We start from the raw sequence: 19,501 nt of genomic DNA on the forward strand, positions 1-19,501 counted from the left end.
GCTAAATGGAAAAAATACAATAAAAATTTTATTTAATAAAAATATAAAATAGCCCCATTCAAAAAAAATGAAAGTATTGTCTCCATTTTCTAAATCCGTTGAAAGTGTCTGTCAGCATTAATAGCTCATTTAAACTTAACTTTTTCTGAGAGAACCCAACCTAGGACAAAATATGAAAGGTATCAAAAAAACTTACTATCTAAGATATTGTTTTTACTTGCTGTCTGTGTTTACAAACACCTGCATTAATACAGCTTGAGGACAGGATTCTTTTTTTAAAACATAAAACGTTATTTTTACAGAGTTCACTAAAGTATTAAATCAAACAGAAACCCTAGGAACTATGTTATTAGACATGCTGAAGAAACAACAGACTGAAATAATTTTCCAAACCCTGCTGCTTCCAGGAAGGACCCGAAAGCCAGCAGGGAGAACTTCGCTGTAAGGTCTATGCTCACAACCTCCAGGGCAGGGCCAGAGAAAATGTACTGAGGGCGTTTTAGGCCCCAGACCCTGAGCTCAAGTGAGGAAGGTATTTCCCCATTTTACAGACAAGGAAACTGAGGCTCGCCTAGTTTAAAGCCAATATAGTCAATATGAAGTGGAGCCAAGAGTCAAACCTAGGCCTGGTGACTCAAGCTCATGCGCCTTTCAGAAGGGCAACCTCCAACTCACTTCTTCGAACCAGCCATGCCCCCCCACCCCCCACCCCCGTCACCGGTTCCCGCGGCACATCACTGAGCCCTCCGAGACCTGCACGGCTCGGAAGCTGTTCCAGAAGGCCCCGCCGTGGGTGCTGGCCCTGCCACGGGAGGGAGCCCTGCCCGCCCAGCTCCCTCCCCCGCACAAAGGGGCTGGAGACAGAATGCCCCCTCCTCACAGGCTGGCTGGGAGACTTGAACGAGACCACATGTGTAAGGCAGAACACCTGGCACACAGTAGAAGTTCAGTAAGAGCCAGCTACTGTCATTGCTCTAAGACAAGCTGCCCACCCTCCAAGAGCTAGCTTATACAATCATTCTCAACGAGCCCCAGGGCTGACGGCCCTCATGGAAACAGGTCTTCACAATCTCTTCTCTCAAAGTCATGAAGTTCTGAGAACAAGCGGGAAATGGATTTCTACTGCTTTCCCCCTGATCAGTTTAACCAGATCTTTTCAGAAAAAAAGCCGCTCCTTCTGCTAAGGAGGAGTCCATTGTAAGCACCCAGGGACCGGTCTGGCTCTGTGGGCTGCCAAGGGGTACGATGCCTGCAGAGGTGAGAGACACGCAGAACTTCCTCATCCATCAGTGTCAGCCCTCCCTGACAAGAGTGCTTACTCACACTTGCTCACTGTCAGTCCACTGGCCACTCGTCCTGGGTAAAATTTGGTGCTTTCCACAGCCCCGGGGATCAGGACCATTTTTCATTATGTTCCTGTCTGCGGGGCCGGGTCTCCTGGTGTTGGTGCTTGCTCCAGAGGCCAGCACCGCCAACGTGTGAAGCGCTGACGTACGAATATCAAACAATGTTGGTGCCAGGGGACCATGTTCAGCCACTAGAGAGCAGTGGAGCGCTTTTCATGGCTCGGAAAAACTCAGACACCGACTGGAAGTGGTTTAATTGTATGCATGCATTTCATTATAAGTCTTGGCCAAAAGCTTCCAGGCGAGGCAGGCCAAGCAATCAGACAATCTTGCATGGGTTGCTGAAATCCAGATTTGTCCTTTGTCAGCATAAACAGTTTAATTTGATGTTTTCACTCCTGAGTAAGCACTGAGTATCACATTTAAACCCCTCGTGAGGGGGAAGAATGCTTCCTTTTCATCAGCACATGTACCTCAATGTCAGAACCTATCTTCTATTCCCAATGAATTTTTTAAAAATTCCACTTAATATGCTTAAAATAGATTTTTAAAGCATCTAACAACATTTTCACTCAGAATTAATTTCTCGAAAAGGGCAGTTTCTTTTCAAAACATAATGTAGTCAAAAATGAGTCAAATTTTACTCCAAGTAAATAATTTAAAGCACCACTTGAAGGAAAGAGGAATTATTCTGATCGTTGCAAGTGTAACATGTCATTGACCTGACAGGTTATAAACACTTCTTCTTAAGAAAAGACTAACAATTGCGGCATCTGGGCCTAAAATGTGAAAGGCTTCATTTTATTAAAGTATTTTAATGAAACACCACACGGTATGAGAACAGAAAACTGTTCCCCTTTAAAGAAAGAAGTCACCTAACCCAATGTTTAGGGAATAAGATGGAGGATGAAAATTACCTTAAATGTGCCTCTTTTAAGCAGTTTTCCACTCCTCAGGCCCCACCAAGAAGCAGAAGCTCCCACTCAGCAGGCGCCCTGCCGGGCACCCCTCCTGCTCAGGAGCTGACGGCAGTCTGAGCGGACAGGTCTTTCCACGGCACCCTTTACTCTGGCCCACATTCCCAAATAACTTCCCAAATCGCATGTTATTCCACTTTGCAGTTCTTTTTCCAAGTTTTCGTGTCCTCAGAACACTCAAGGGCCACAAGCCACCAAGTTTAGTAATTTACAAAACACACCTAGTCTTAATCATAAGCAGAGGTTTATTTTGTCCATAGAGATTGTGTACAAACAGTAAGAAACCCTACTTACGGAAAAAGTTGTGCAAAGCCCTGTTACATGTATTTTCTCACGTAATTCACCTGCAGCCCAGATGGTATTATCTCCATTTTATAGAGGGGAAAAAAATGAAGGTCAGAGAGGTGAGGGAACCTACCCAAAGTCGCAAATCCCTAGTTCTAAGAACTCTGCAGTGAAAAGTCTTTTGCTGCATAAACTGACTTTCTACTCGTTGTCCAGTAAGAAAGTAAAAGACCATCAAGCCTTAGGTTACGAGGCCCTCGTCAGCGGCAAGGCCAACTCTGCAACAAGAGCATGGAAGGGTTAGTTACCTCGCTCGCTCGGAGGGGAGGCTGAAAAACAAAGGACTTCGGGCTGCGAGTGCTGCGTTTAACTGTTCCCAAAGATCCTCCCGGCAAGGACTCTTACTTGGTTATAGACTAAGGACTGAATTCAAGTCAGAAAAGATTTCATGGCAAAATGTCAGAGCAGAAGAAGCAGGAAGAGTAGCACCCTACACATTAAGTCAATACCTCACCACTTTGCCTAAAATAGGCATTCAACATTTTTTATGCAGAATCAAGAACAAAGTCCACTCTAATTAGAATATATTAAGAACTGGCAGGACTGGCTATATTACCTTCCCTGTCTGTAACGTGATGAATTTTAGAAGTAAATATTTTCTCATTTCTTAACAAAATGGCACCCTCTATTGGCTTAGTACCGCCTTTGCAGCAACCAGGAATCAAGATGCGTAAGTCAACTTCCATGGACTTTTGGTTCCGTTCTTTCATTCTGGCACTCCATAGCAGCATAAATTTTAAAATACAAAATCCATGCATTGCACATTTTAAATATTCTGTATATCACAGCAGAAAACACTGCCAGAGAAATCTTGGTATACCGAACTGCACACGGAGAGCATGTGAGCACTAAAATCATCAAACACCATGCACCCAACATCGACAGTGTGCTACACACAAAGATTCTTACGTGTGATGTCCCCTGCAACCCGCACACACTTTCCAGGAAACAGCTCCTCCAGCCACCATCTTACAGGAGAAGACATCAACGCTTGCCCTGGCTGGGTGGCTCAGGCCCCACACAGCAGAGCCATGATGCCCACAGGCCCCCCCGAGAAGGCTCTGAGGGAGGCCTAGGAACTGCATACAGGGCTGCAGAGTCCACAACTGAGCTGAGAGTTGAAAATGCAAGTGGAAGAAATAGTTGCCATCCTGTAGTGCACTAGTTTTCTCCAGTGCAGGAAATTTTTCAACATCGAGTCATGTGGAGGTTATCAAAATATCTGCACAAAGGATGCATGTCAGTGTAAAAATACAGAGAAAATGGCAGGCCTGAATTCCCTGCCAATGTTCTGATGTTCCAGCTTAATTCTAAGACTCTTTTTTTGCCCACAAGGTGAGCACTCTGTCCCCATCTTTTTAATCACTAGGACTCTGTGTAAATTGGGATTTAAGAGGTGCATTCCAGTAATTATCTGGAGATCGAATGTTACCGGAATGGCCCTGACAGTGACCTCAAGTCGTCCCTTATGGTGCATACCAATGTTTATTCCTTAAGTTAGAATTCCTAAATTGTCCAAGGGCCTCATTTCCAGGAATGTCATGCTTGAAATTTTATTCATATTAATTCTCTATGTGAATAAGTGGGCAAAAACAAAAATTTTATATACGTGCCAATGCTGCTACGAGGAACACTGCCAAACTAATAGCAAAAGATGGTCCCCATGCTTCTTCTGACACTACTTAAGTTTGCCTAATAAAGGAAAGCTGGCAAGCTAAAAGAATAAGCTAATTAATCTGAGAATTAGAAGAACCCACATTTTGTCTATAAAAAAATAAAACCCTTAGTGGAAAGAGAAGTCAAAGAATCATGCCCAGCTTTCAACAATCACACTAATCGATCACCTGCAGTCTCTTGCAAATTACTGTCTTAAAAAAGAGAGAATTAAATAAAACCTAAGGCGCCACTGTTTTTTAGAATAGACCAGATCACACTTGGCCTGGACCACACGCTGCACCCCACTCACAGCAGTCGCACGGCCGACGGGGAACAGCTCAGAGACTGGGTCCCATCCCAGATCACGCACCTCCTGGCTGCCTGACCTTGGCACACCTTTCTGAGCCTCAACGGTCTCATTTGTAAGATGGGGATAATAGCACCCACCTCAGTCTTGCAAAAATTAAATCAGCAAAGCATCTCACAACACTTGCGGGCACAGCAGCCGGAAAGCTGTGGGATGCACGCTGCTCTGATGGTCAACATCATGTCCATAAAACAGGTTTTAGGTCAGAAGCCGTCCCAGGGCCACACCATAAGGCGTCTGATACTCTCTTCTCCCCAGTGAAACCTGGGAAAGGCGAGTCCTCGGAGAGGAGGCTCCTGGACTCTGTGCTCAAAGAGCCGCGCCAGCATGTTCAAGACGCACACGGCAAGACAGGTGTCTTCCAATCAATGTAAATTAAGAGTAGCCTTCAGGCACCTGGCTAGTCGCCAGTACAGACCCACGGGGAGACAAAATTTGGACACCCTTGTCTTACGGGTAATTTGTAGCTTCCAGCTCTTACTGTCAAATCACTCAAATAAAAAAGATTAATTACAAAGTTTTGTTTATATTTCTTATAATAAAAAACTTATAATTTAACTAACGCTTGATAATTTACATGAAATATTCATTTTCTCACTCAAGTTAGCTTTATGAAAAGCTTTAATCCACAGTGAATGTTAATGTTCCATGGGAACCTTTCATTTAGGGGGGCCCTCTAGTTTATGTATATTTTGAGGTTTGGTTTGTAGCTCACCCAAAATCAGTTAACATGAATTATGAATTAAAACAAAGTCCACCAAATTTTGGCAATTCTGCGGGTCTCTCTCAAAATTCATCTCCCCAGCCCCTCAGGGGGAAAAAAGAGAAAAAGAAAAATGATCAAAAAAGAACAGTAACAGAAGAACGCCTTCCTTAGGAAGAAAGGAAGGCAGGCGGCCCTGCACAGCCACTACCAGGGGCAAAGACGTACACCGACCGGCTCACAAAGGAGCCAGGGCTAAGAGAATGCAGAATGATGACAAAGACGAAACCAAGGGAGCACAAAACTGTACTTTCTTTTACATTCTCTGGTATGGGGCTCCTCTTCCAATGAACTTGGATCAGATAAAAATAAGTCATGTTGTCTAGAGGTGGTAGACTTATGTATAATTTTTAAATTTCTCCTTTGATACCATAAAAAAACTCTTCCAGTAAATACTGTTTTTAATGTGAAGGTCGGAAAATCTGCACACACAGCAAATACATGCAAAACAAATGAATGCCCTTCAGGGATTTATATAAATGCAAATGTACTTTACGTTTACTTGAACCAGAAACAAGGGTTCAAATCCCAGTTTTGCCACTTCCAGGCAGAGCAGTAAGAGGTGAGTTACTAAATCTCTCATATAAGTTTCAGGTTTCTCATCAATAAAATGGCAGTGACAGCAACCTTCCATAGAATTTTAACTACAAATAGTGTGACAGTTACCAGAATCCTCTGGCACAGAGACCCTCCATAATGTGCTTTAAACTAATGCTAAGCTTTAAAAAGAAAGAACCTATCACACATGAAATGTGTGTGCTAACCTGGGTCCACACAAATGAAACACAATCAAAACCAACTCTATTCCAGGGTGCTGTCGGCTGCCAGTTCACAAACAAGAAACAGCAGCTGAGGTTTCTAACGCTAAGTTTCAGACATTCTTTGGCACAAGCAACCGAGTTAGAGGATGAGAAAATTAACTTCACCATCAAATATTCATAGAGCCACACAGGACTCTGGAATTCTACTCTCCGAGATCTCAAATGTTCGCAGGGGCAGGAGGGACAAGGGCTGGAGAAAGTGGAATATGGACAAGGCTGGAATCCCGGAATCCTGCTTCACACCAAATGTCCTGAAAGGAAGCTACTAAGTCAGCCTGGGGCAGCCCCATTGGGGAGCTGCTCTACACGCAGAGGAGGACTGAGGAAAAAGGATCCAGAGGCCCAACTGGAGGGGGGGGGGTGTGCCCCGAGGTGGAGGAGTTACGCCAACACTGCAGTCAAGAGCCAGGAAGGGACTGCCACTAAGGAACACAGGAGAGGACAGATGACAGACTCAGGATCAAGCCTAGTGGTTGGGTGGTTTCCGGGCGATCTCTGTAGTTAGTGGCCATCCCTCCTACCACTGGCCCCGTCCACACCCTCAACATCTCTGGCCAGGTGTAATCTCCAGCCCTGCCTCCAGACGCCCCCACAGCAACCCTCCTCCCTGTAGCTGTGAGGCTGCTCCCCCTCTGGCTTGAAAACATTAGATGGAAACCTCCAGGACAAAAGCAAAACAACTCAGGTTGTACCCTGAGACCCTCTCCAGCCTTGCTTTCCAGGCATGCCTCTGCTAACCCCATGTTCTTGCTTCTGCTGCACCCGCTGCATGGAACGCCCCTCCCACCCTGTGCACCTGCCCACCCACCCAGCAAACTCTGGCCTTTCAGTTCCTTGACCACATCAGTCCCTTGTGCACCCCAGGGCCTGAAAGGTCCTTCTCTTGGGGACAGAGAGGGGAAGCAAATCCCTTACTAACTCCTACTCATCGTCCAGGTCTCAGCTTGTGTCGCTGCTCCCATCTTCCGCCTCACAGGCTGGCAAGCATGCCCCGTGTTGGGGAGGCTGTCAGAGAAGGGCATTCTCACATTCTCGTGGGGGGAGCAGAAACTACTGCAATCTTTCTGGAGGGCAATTTGGCAGCAGCTCTCAAAAGGGAAAACACACTCTCTGGCCATCTGTCACTTTCCTGGGCTGTGCAGAAGCTGTATTTCCTTCCTACATCTGGGGAGCCCCACCACCATCTAAGTGGGTAACTGAGCTTCGCCAATCAGAAGCACCCACCCTCCCTTACAAGGAGCCCTCTGGTGGTGAACGATGGCAGGAAGGCTGGGTTCCCGAGAGCAGTGAGCCAGGCCCAGCCCCGACCGTGCTAGCAGCGCAGTCTGCCCCGTCTGTACTTGCCTGCACTGGCCCTTCTGCAGCACGACTTCCGATACAGTTCTTGGCCCCCAAACCAGTTCTAGCCTTCCTGGCTATTCCATGAGCCACCTACCATCCTCTAAAAAACATTCTTATTTTCCTTAAATCATCCAGTGATTTCACTGCTTGCTATCCAGAAAGGCCCCTACTAGGAATTTATCTGAAAGTATGTATTTACACAAGTATATCAAGACACATCTGTTGAAAAAATCTGAAAACCAAAATATCCATTAATAGGAGAATGGGTCAGGAAATCACGGTACAGCGATATAATGCAATTCTATGTAGCTGTTATTACAGACATGATATAGAACCACATGGCCTAATACAAAAACTTTTTCGAAACAAGTAAACAGAAAGGTAACAGTATGTATAGTACGACCTCGCTTGTGTATTTTTAATAAGGATAGAAAGATGATAGATACACACATAAAGGTGTATCATAAAATGTTTTCTGGGGGGAAAACACATAAGAAACTCGCAATAGAGGTTACTCTGAAGGAGGGATACAAAATAAGAGATTTTTCATGTAGTATTTTTCCCACCTGAATGTTGTCACGTTTGTAAATTACTTTAATTAGAAAATGTTTTAATGTCACTTCCAGTAAGGACGTCCCAAACACCCATTATCCATATACACCTTCCTGTTATTCTCTCACTACTGTTCTCTTCCTCTAGGGCGCTCTTCTAGACAAGCACGTCTTTCCCACATGACGCTATAAGCTCTGAGGGCAAGTGCTACGCTGACCGCCATGTTACTAGCACCCTGAGCAGGGCCTAGCACAGGGCCTAGCATAAAGTGAATGCTAAATAAATACGTGATAAATGAATGAAAGTAACTTATCCTTCCTTTAAGATTCAGCTCAAATGAAGGGAAGCTTTCCTGAAGACCTCCAGTTTCGATGTGACCCCTTCTCCCTCTGGCCTCCACTGGCTTTTGCTCGCTGCCCTTGTCAGTGGACACACCTGTCTCTCCCACCCCACTGTGAGCGTGGCAAGAGCGAGGATCACCCACTCCCCTCGACCTGTGAAGCCTGCTCCAGTGCCTTCACCTGGAAGGCCCTCAAAAAATAGTTGATAAATGTACAGATGAACAAACTAAAGCTCGAAGTAATCATTTACTCATGTATTAAAATCAGATGTACTGACGTTCTTGTTCTTCTCACTCTGGTCTCTTATGCTAGCAAAACCCAGCTGTGTGGAGTGATGCCTTCTAAACAGACGTGTACTGCCAGAAACTCAAAGCTGTGGAACCCTAGCCCTGGAATCACTGCAGCCTTGGAGAGACACGAGGTCACTGTCAGCCGGAACAAAGCACAGAGTGGGGCTGCGGGGCTGACATGAGCAGACACAAATCTACCTAACTACTCACTTTCAGCTCATAAGGCCAATTACTACCGTTCAAAGTAAAAGTAAACCAACTCAATTTTTCCATCCAAAAATGAAATTGCTTCGTATTGATATTAAGTTTCCAGAAATTGATGATTTTTATCAGTGATGTAAGAAAACATCCTAAAGGATTTAAAGGTGGAGGCTTATGGGACCTGCTCTTCACTCTCAAATGGTTCCACACACACAAATTAACAATAATGTGTGTGACAGAGAGAACTGTGGTAAAATGTTAATATCTGACAAGTCTGAGGACTGTTCACTGTTCTTTTCTGCAAGTGTGAAGTTTTTTTAATTAAAAAAAAGAAGAAGAAATGAAAGTACTTAATAGAAAAGGCTAGTCTACCTTTACATTGAAAAGCATCAGATGGGGAGAAATAATACTTTGATGGAGATAGCACATTTGAATAAAGCAATTCAAAATAATTCTAAAATTACTGTGTCTTCATTTAAAAATAATTACAAAGATTCACCCATATGGTATCTGGGAGTAAATCATCGTCCCTACAAACACCACAAAAAACCAGCTGTTGCATGAAAACCTCCTAAAAGGCTAGACAGATAACACAATGGAAGAGCAAAGTCTCAAAGTGGCAATTTCCAGACTCTTCCAGGTGGCAGTGTTCCTAGCTCTGCAGAGCCAAGGTACCAAAGCCAAAATTCTAACAGATAAAGTGAGAAAAACACAGGACCTGTTTGAATTTCTGGACATATACATTTGACTCAGAAATGTAACATAAAAGTTAAAACTTATAAATCCCAATTTTTCTTGATATAGTTTTACTACTTTTTTTTTTTTTTGGTCATTAAAAATATACTCATATCTAGCACTTAGAGCTAAAATACAAATGTAAAAATAAAAAGCTGATCTAAAATGAGTAACTACTATTTATAAGCCAAGTACTGGCCCAGATGCATTATATATATTATCTATAATGTTACTTACATATGTAATTTGTAACCTAGTATGTATAGAAGTATTATTGAGAACATTTCACAGGGAAGGAAATCAAGGTTCAGAGAGGAATTAAACGCCCATGACCCCTCAGAGATTAAGAGGTAAAAAGGGACTCTAGTCACTCAAAAAAAAGAAGAAAACTGCATGTATCAGGCATGTTCCCACAGTGAGGCCTCCACTCCAGCATTCCTTCTGCCCAGAAGGCTCTTCTATCAAACCCACCTTCTCATGAGACCCACCTGGACCTTCCTGTTTAACACTACAGTCTGCTGTCCAGATCCCAATACTCCAAGTCCTCTTACCCTGCATTAATTATTTTTAACTTTTTGTTTTGAAATAATTATACATTCACATGCAAATGTAAGACTACACTGAGATGTCATATACCCTTAACCCAGTTTCCCCCAAATGTAATATTTTGCACAACTGTAGCACAATATCATCTACATTACTTTTTCTCCTAGTATTTATCACTAGAAACTGACATTTACAGTAGCTATTGTTACTGCCTGTCCTCCCCCACTAAAATATAAACTCCTTGCAAGCAGGAATCTTTATCACGCCCTGGCCAGTGTGCCTCAGGTGGCTAAAATGTCAGCCCGCAGCCACACGTTGCAGGTTTGATACCTGATCAGGGCACATGTCTGGGTTGCAGGTTCAATCACCAGTCAGGGCACATACCATCCCTAGTCTGGGCATGTACGAGAGGCAACCAACTGATGTTCCTCTCTCACATCGATGTTTCTCTCTCTCCCTTCCTCTCTCTCTATAGGCAATGGAAAAATGTCCTTGGGTAAGGATTAAAAAATAATCTTTATCAAAATTCTGTGCAGTTACATTCAAGTGTATAGAAGAGGGATCAACCTGTAGGAAGAACTCAATAAACATTAGTAGAATGAATCAAAGCACTTTATTGCACTGCCTCCTCTAACAGGAAGTTAGACCAGCTCTTGAAAGACCAATTTGGTAAACAGGAGGATTCTAAAACATGAGGGAAACATTACACTCACCCATGGTGACATAAGGCAACTTATCAGTTGATCCATGAGGATAGATGCTGTAGAGGTGAGGTCCAGTAACATCTATGCCCCCCAAAACTAGGGCTGCACCAATGTAACCTTGATACCTGGTGATCAGAGTATGTACAAGAAAAAAAATGAGTCTATATTGCATCACTGTAACTTAACCGAAAGCCGTATGAGAAGTCAGAAAATAAAGAGCTTTTCTTATACAACTACTATTTCATTAAATGGTTACTGCTTTGATGGGAATTAGGAAATGAAATGAACTTCAGTTGAACTTCTACTATCAGCCAATAAAAACTGTCAGCTGTGTGAGATAATCCCCAACTTTATTTCATCTCGGTCTCCCAACTACCTGTAAAAGAGGGCTCTGTAATGCTCACTTCAGAGAAGAAAAAACTAACCCCAAGACATTAAGTACTCACCCAGTGTCTCAAAGCCAAGCTTGGCTTACTCCGAAGACCATCAGCACCCTTCCCGTCATCCCTTTCTGTGGCCAGCAGATACGCTGCCTTCCATGTTAACAACGGAGAGTTCCTAAACTCCAGCTGTTCAAATCATCAGCCTCACTACAGCTAACAGGAAAATGGCTGATGTCAAAACCCCTCCCTCTGAATAAATCCATAGAAGAATAATCACAGATACAAGCTCATACTGAGTGAGAGAGGAAAGTATTTCAGCATCCAGGGACATGAATGATGAATAACTCCGTGATGGCCTAAAAAACCACTACCACCCACACGATAAAGCTGCACCTTCAAAACATGGACAGGGCTCTGTTTCCCACCCACACCACCTCCATTTAATCGTGCACATATTTGTTCCTTTGAGCCCTTTACCTAGCTGGTTTTCCACTTCTATAGATTGCTTTCCCTGTATTTGGTTCAATTATTTACCATTAGAATTGCTATGCTCAATAAACATGCTGAATTTAAAGTTCTCCACTGTGAACCTTTAGCTCTTCAGGAAGAAAAATGAAACCAATATGTGCTGAGTTTGCCTAACGATCATAATCATTAAAACTGAAATAAATGAATTAATACAAGAACCAATCAAAGTCAAAATTTTAGACTGAGATACAGCTACCCATCAGGAAGTGTTCTAGGTAAACAGAATAGTCAAGTCCAGTATCATTATTTCAGAAAGAATCTTCTATTTATGAGTGAAAAACTAAAGGGCAGGAAAGAATTTCAGAAGCAGCCCCAAGAAGGAAGGGCCCAGAAGGGGACAAAGGTGATCCTACGGCATATGAGCTAGCAGCAAGGTGAAGACTACACTCCATGGCTCTGGGATGAGAGCCACAATCAACCAGACCCACCATTCCCATCCCAGGCCCGTGCCTGATTCACTACACCAACTGCCCAGCACGCAAGGTGTTGAAAGTCAGTAATAATCAGCTCGTTCATTCCCTTCTAAGCTAAAATATAGTATCTATTTGATGCATTTGAAAGAGTCTAAGATACTGAAGTTATTGAAATCCTTAAAATTTGACCCAGGAATTCTACTTCCAGGAATCTAAATCTAAGAATAGAACAAATATGCAGAAGTGTATGCACAAGAATGTTGACTACAGTACTGTTTATGATGCCAAAAAAGTGGAAATAAAGGGAGAACTGGCCAAATTGATACAGCTATACAACAGAAAACTACACAAGCATTAAAGGCCATACTACATTTTTTCCTATTTTTTTTTTTAAGATTTTATTTATTTTTAAAGGGAGGAGGGAAAAAGAGAGGGAGAGAAACGTCGATGCGTGAGATACATGGATTGGTTGCCCCTAACCGGAGACCTGACCCGAATCCCAGGCATGTGCCCCGACCAGAATCAAATCGGGGACCCTTGGTCCGCAGGCACTAAATTCTCTGAGCCACGTCAGCCAAGGCGCTACATTTTCTCATCCAATGCTCGCAGTAATGCAACTTAGTAAATAATCTTTCTCAAGGATAGTTTCTGCAATATGTATCAAAATGTTCACTATGCATATCTTTGACCCAGCAATTCAACTTCTAGGAATTTACTTTAAAACATAGTCTAAGGAATTAATCACAAGCACCCAAAGAGTCTGTACCCCAAAGGGTTCACAGATTACCTTATAATAACTTAAATGCCTTAAAACAGGCAACATCATGAATGTTCAAAAATTTGGTTAATAGAATGAAATTCTTTATCACCAAACATTGATATTCATCAACGCTTCTAAACTTTTATGGGTCAGACCCCTTTGAAAAACTTATTGAAACTGTGGCAGCCTTCCTCATAACAAGTGTACAGATACATTTTTTACTATTTCAGGAGGACTACAGGTGCCCAGGACTCCTCTACAGACCCAAGGTAAACACTATGGACGCTGTGCTCTTCTACTGATGGGAACAATATGCACAACATACTGACAGCAAGAAGGGTACACCTTGCCCTGTTTCTCAGCCTCTGAATTTTATGCGGACCTAACTGTGCACCAGGCCCTGTGCTAGGCATTGTCATACGTAACTCAACAAAAATGCCAGAGACATAAAGGACCATAATTATTCTGGTTTAAATTTTTTAATGCTACTCTCAAAACTTTTATAAAATTTAACATTTACAAAGTATATTAAACTTAAAATAATAAAACTGACCGGAACATTTAGAATTCCTGAAACGTTCTAAAAAGATTAGCAAAAACATCTGCTAGATTTAGCTAAATGCTTTAAATGACATTGCAAGGAATTCTGAAATATTCTACTTACAGTACTGCCATTTTACAAGTTTAAAAATTGTTTTAAATGTAATGCACCATACAAACCACCAGAGGGAGCTTTGTATTTAAAATCAAAATCATAAATGTCTTTAGAAATCTTGACCACAGATGTGCTTTCATGAGTTCTCACACTGTACTGGGAGGATTTATTTGACAGGTGATAATTCTGCAGGGTTAGAATGATGACTATATACATAAATAAATGGAAATCACTGGTATAAAGGCTCGTACAGCCGGAGCAGGAATTAGGTGGTTGTGACTAGGCTCCCTGGTTGCCTCACCAGTAACGTGGGAACTACGCCGCTGTTGCTGCAGGGCTACACTGAACCTCATTACTTACTGAGCGTCAAGGGGCCGTGCCAGGCGGGAAGGCAAGGGCCAGGCAGGAAACGGAGGGAAGTGAACCAGGCAGGGACTGACAGATCAGACACAGGCTCCCACTTCTAAAGGCAACACCTGCCACTCGGTTCCGGAAGAGTACCACCATCTACGAATGTTTTTCAAAAGGAGTCAGAAATCTAGACTTTTTAAAATTCAAATCTCCCAGTTTATAATTATTGGCCACTATTTAAAAAAAAAAAAACACTATGTGACTCAAATAAAATTTCTCTACAAGCTGAATATAACCTCTGAGCTGTTTACAATTTTGCTCCCTATTCCTGGCCCCCTTCCACGGTCACAGGCCTGGACGCAGCTGCTGCTGCTTGGGGCAGAGAGAAAGAAAACGTTCTGCGTAAGGATAAGGGTCTCCCGTCAACTCAAAAAACAAAAGGTACTATAATGCACACATTCTACCAAGAGGAGAGAATCTGTTAAAGGTAAGGCAGGTGCCAAAGGAGAAGCCAGTATTCCCGCCCAAGACTAAACACCCAGGCTGGTCCCACTACAGTACACTGCCTCTCTTCGTGAGAAGCAAATGAGGAAATGGACTTTAAAAGTTTAAATCTGTCAAGATCAATACAAACATAAAGTGATAATGTGACTATTAAGAAAGAGAAACACAACTACTGAGAGGAACTGTCTGCGGGAGTCAATAGGGAGTGAAGGTCAGGTCAGGGAAGTGACTGCACCTCTTTAAGCCTTAATTTCTTCCCAGATAAACTAGAGCAGCCTGGACCTCAAAATTAAAAGGAGAAAATGAGGGCATGCATAAAGGACTTAGCACAGGATCTGGCACAAAGAGACAAATATTGGTTAATATTAATGTTATCATTTTTAATTTCATTGTGTTTTTCCCCCTGAAAGAGAAAAGAAACAATCCTTTGTGTTTGTGTGTGTTCACAAGATGAACTCCTCAGAGACCCCGTCCAGCTCTAACTTCCCTCCTAGGAACAAGTTTTTATATTAAGCAATAGGCCTATGCCTGAGGAAATGACTCAACTGGTCACACATTTACTCAGGAAAAAACCAACAAACAAAAAAGCCAGACCCCACAAATTCAAACCCATCATCAAAAGCTTTATGAAATTAAAATGTGTATTTCTGAATGCTTTTTCTCTAGCTTCCAGGCTTCCCTTGGCCGCGAATCTGACAACAGGAGAAAAAGACGCTACAGAAATCCTGTTCCTGGGACCTTACCTGAAAAGCATCTGCTTCAGCATCCGATTGGCCGTCACAACTCTGGGAAGGCGGCCAGTGGAAAGGGAGTGGAGCTCCAAATTGGAAGAAATGAGCTGGGTTGTCATCTCTGTGTCTGCAGCTGTCCCAGCACCACAGCAACTGAAAAACATTATTAGAAACTTAGTTGAAATTCAATTGCCAGAGGACTCAATTAGAAGTGGAGTTCCTTGGATAACATCCACAAAGTTCAGGTACATAGATATGTTTTTGAGTATACCTGCACTGTAACTACTCTGTCTAACCAAACTTAAACATAAGATTGACAGTACACACCTAATTATATGCATATATATTTTCTGTGGCACAATGGAATATTTGAAATCATTAGTTTCTATGCTCCTAAAAGTGTGTCTATTTAACTAATTTACAAATACATCCAAGTTGTACAAAAGAGCAAGGCATGTTAAAAGTCTTGCAATTTAACATTTACCAAGTATTTATTCCCAGGTAGCAGACACCGCACTAAGTGCTGGAAATAAAGAAAATATGACAAAGTCCTAGCACTTGATTTCAAAGTTGAGTAGAGATAACACACAGACAAACAAAATTTTTACCTTGTATAATACCATACAGTAGCTCAGGTACAAAATGTTAAAGGAAACTGAAGAAAAAAGTAATTGATTCTGATTTTTGAGGTTTCATAGGAGCTGAATTTGGAAGAATAAAATAAAGACATTATACAAGTAGAGAAGAGGAAAGGGCATTTCTAAATAGAGGGGAGGCCTAAGCAAAGGTGAAAGAGCTTGGAGATGAGGAAGACAGGGACAAGAGGGAAATAGGGACCATCCAGGCGTAACCAGAGCAGCAGGTGATGGCAGCTAAATAGGCTGAAAAGATTAAGTTTTTGTGAGATTGTGCAAGGCCTTAAACAGTTTTGATTTTATCCTGAAAGCAGTGTAAAAATGTAAAAAGTCTCTTTAAAAGTTTTTAAAAAGGAAAGGAACATAATTAGATCTGTATTTTATAGACTCCAAGGACACAGAAATGAACAACAGAGATGGAAAAGAAACCAGAGGCAGAGAAGCCATTTAAATGTGTAATAGTCTAGCTGAGGGGTGAGGGGTGGGGACCTGAACTAAGGTCTTAGCAGAGGGAAGAAGAGGGAATGGATTTAAGGAGCACACAGAAGGCAGACCAGGTACCAAAGGAACTGAAGACAAAAGCAAAGAGAGGACTTGAGGATGACTTGCTTCGGGGACAGGTGGATAAAAATGCCATTTAAGGGAGACAGGAAGAAAACACAGATTGAACAACAGGTTTCAGGGGGAAACACAGTAAATTCAGTTTTAGCCCTGAAATGTTTGAAAATATATGAGCCATTCAGACTAATCAATACTTACTAAATGTTAGGAGATATGAAGTGTATCTTTGAACAGTTTTTGTCAGCAACAACCATTCCTTCGGTTGCCCTGGTATCTGCTCCAAGTACTATGCCATCCTATTTAAAAAGAAAAAAAAGTGTGTATACACACACCCACACACACATACACACACAGTCTTACATATGGAAAAAAACGGCTCTCTAGTGTAAAGGAAACAATGCTCACCATCCCCTGCTCCCCTACCATCTACCACGCCCCCCCAAAAATTCCTACCAAAAATATTGTGCTATACTTCAGAAGTCAAGAAAAGGGTTATTAACAAATGTTATTGCCTGAATCCTGAGTAGGCGGCAGGAATGATCATTCCTGTTTTCAAATGAGGCTCAGCGACTCAATGAATTCCTTACAAATCAAAGCTAATATGGGAAAAGTGGATTAAAATGCAGAAACCCTTCCATTAAAACGGCCACCTGTCAATTTCTTTTTAAAAGATCTCACTCTTTACCCTTAACAACAGTAATCATTATCTCTTTTGACCCTTACAACAATTTAAGGCTGGGGTCACGATGTCCATTTGGTTGGCGGGGACAGTGAGCTGTCCAAAACTGGAAGCGGCCCAGAGGCGTGAAATGGCTGGACAGGCCTGTCTGACCCCAATCTTGTGTTCTTTCGCGTCCCCATCCTGCCTTCTAAAGTAGTAACTTAAGACAAAACTGTAAGTTGGCCTCCTGTCAAAAACTCTGCCCAGTGAAAAAAGAACATAAGCGTTTGATAAGCACACGAAACCTAACAGTCTCCCCCAGAAGTCCTTTCCCTGATGTGCTCTGTAGCATGTCCCCTTCCACACACGCCCCAGAGAAGTAAAGGCGGCCTCGTTCATGGATAAACTGCTGCTTTCGGCCTGTCCCGGCTCACCTTATAGACCACCCCTGCGATGGTCGTGCCTGTTTTCCTGGCCGTCGGAAGCTTGTACCCTTTCTTCGCAAAATCGGCTTCCAAGACAGCATTTCTAAGAGCAAATGAGAGAATAAAGCGTTGAAGAACCTACTATCCGTTTTCACGCCCATCTGTTCACTCAATCCTCACGGCCAATATCAAGAGTTTTGTCCCGTTTCTCGGCAAAGAAAGCCTCAAAGAGGGGCGGCGCCTCGCTTAAGGAGAGGGAGATGAAGGGTGTCCACATGCGGTGGAAAAGCGGGAGAGGAGAACCGACCTCTTGGGAAACCCACACTCAGGCCCCGATTCCCCTGAGTCACACGGGCCGCGGGCCACAGGCCATGCCGCGCATCGTTCCTTTGGACTTCCGAGATCAGGCCGCGGCCCAGCGCCGACCCCCGCACCGCACTCCCAATCCCGCCCTGATCCCGGCCCCGGGAATGGTCGCACCTGCGGCAGTTATCAAAAGAGAAGCCTCCAACCGGCGGCTTACACACCGACACAGCCGCCATCTTCCCCAAAAAAGCACTTCCGGGCCGGGGGGCGGGACCAAGCTGAAAAGAGCTGAATACTTCCGGTGCCGCCGGCGCCCTGGGCTAAAGGGGCGGGGCAAATTCCGCACGAGAGCGATTGATCTTAGAGTTGCTACTAGAAGAGCCCAGAGGTGTTTGGAGTATATATATCACCCCAAGTGGCGTGGAGGAGAAACTGACGCCCAGATGGGGAAAGGACTCGTCTCAAGGTGGGCGCACTAGAGACACGCCTGCTGTCAGCCAGACCAGAACTGTTTCTACTGTTAATTCAGCTCCATGGGGGACAGACACACCCAGGTCCCAGACACAGCCCCACCACTCCATGCACTGAGCAAGTCCTCTCAACTCTGAATCTGTTTCTTCCGCTGTCAAATGGAGATAACAGTTACCTCGAAAGGCTGCTGTGAACTGAACAAAGAGCAGCAGATGAAAAGATGTTCAACATCACTAATCATTAGGAAATGCAAATCAAAACCACAGTTCAATGCCACTGCACACCTACTAGAATGCGATCATCAAAAAGACAGATAATAAGTGTTGGCGAGGATATGGAGACATTAGATCCCTCATACCTGGCTGGTGAGACTATAAAATGCTGCAAAAGCTCCAGAAAACAATTTAGCAGTTTCTCAAAAGGTTAAACATGGACCCAGGATTCCTCTTTTATGTATATGCCCAAGAGAATTAAAACATGTTCACAAAAACGGGTACACAAATATCCATAACAACATTACCCACAATAGCCAAATAATAGAGACCACCCACGTGTTCATCAGCTGATGAATGGATAAACAAAATGTAGTACACATCCATACTGCAGAATGCTATTCAACCATAAAAAGGATGAAGCATTGATACATCCTACACCACAGGAATAAACCTTGAAATCATTGCGCTAAGGGAAAGAAGCCAAGCACAAAAAGCTACATATAGCATGGTTCCATTTCTATCCAACGTCCCTACTAGGCAAATCCATACAGCCAGAAAGTAAGGAGATGGGGAGCAGGGAAGAAAGTGGAGAGTGAGCCTTTAATGGAAAGGAAGCCTCTTTTGGGGATGATGAAAATGTTCTAGAGTTATAGAGAGATAATGGCTACCCAACCTAATGAACATACTAAAAACCACTAAACTGCCCATTTTTAAATAGTGAATTTTGTTATTTTAATTTTATTTCAATTTTTAAAAGGCTGCTGTGAGAATTGAAAATTATACATGGAAAGCATCTATCACGTTCATAGCAGCTTCACAATGAATACCCATTATTATTAATATCTTTATTTCATCCTGCCAACAACATAGAGGTAGCTATGTAATTCAACTCATTTTTGTGGTGGAAATGAAGGTTC

General features: G+C 43.0%; 1 protein-coding gene across 1 annotated transcript in view; it reads right to left on the reverse strand.

Annotated features, from left to right (window-relative positions):
• The window catches only part of PSMB7 (proteasome 20S subunit beta 7), a 52,246-nt gene extending 34,085 nt beyond the window's left edge, over positions 1-18,161 (reverse strand). Inside the window, exons 1-5 of the mRNA XM_090274709.1 lie at positions 18,073-18,161; positions 17,602-17,695; positions 16,705-16,802; positions 15,323-15,463; positions 10,995-11,110 (exon numbers count right to left, since the gene is read on the reverse strand). Of these exons, the coding sequence (XP_090130835.1) occupies positions 10,995-11,110; positions 15,323-15,463; positions 16,705-16,802; positions 17,602-17,695; positions 18,073-18,134 (511 nt within the window). The 5' untranslated portion in view covers positions 18,135-18,161. The remainder of the gene's footprint in view (positions 1-10,994; positions 11,111-15,322; positions 15,464-16,704; positions 16,803-17,601; positions 17,696-18,072) is intronic.
• Positions 18,162-19,501: the final 1,340 nt, after the last annotated feature.

The sequence above is a fragment of the Furipterus horrens genome, unplaced genomic scaffold (genome assembly GCF_987537825.1).
Source record: "Furipterus horrens unplaced genomic scaffold, mFurHor1.1.pri manual_scaffold_4, whole genome shotgun sequence".
NCBI classification, from domain to species: Eukaryota; Metazoa; Chordata; class Mammalia; order Chiroptera; family Furipteridae; genus Furipterus; species Furipterus horrens.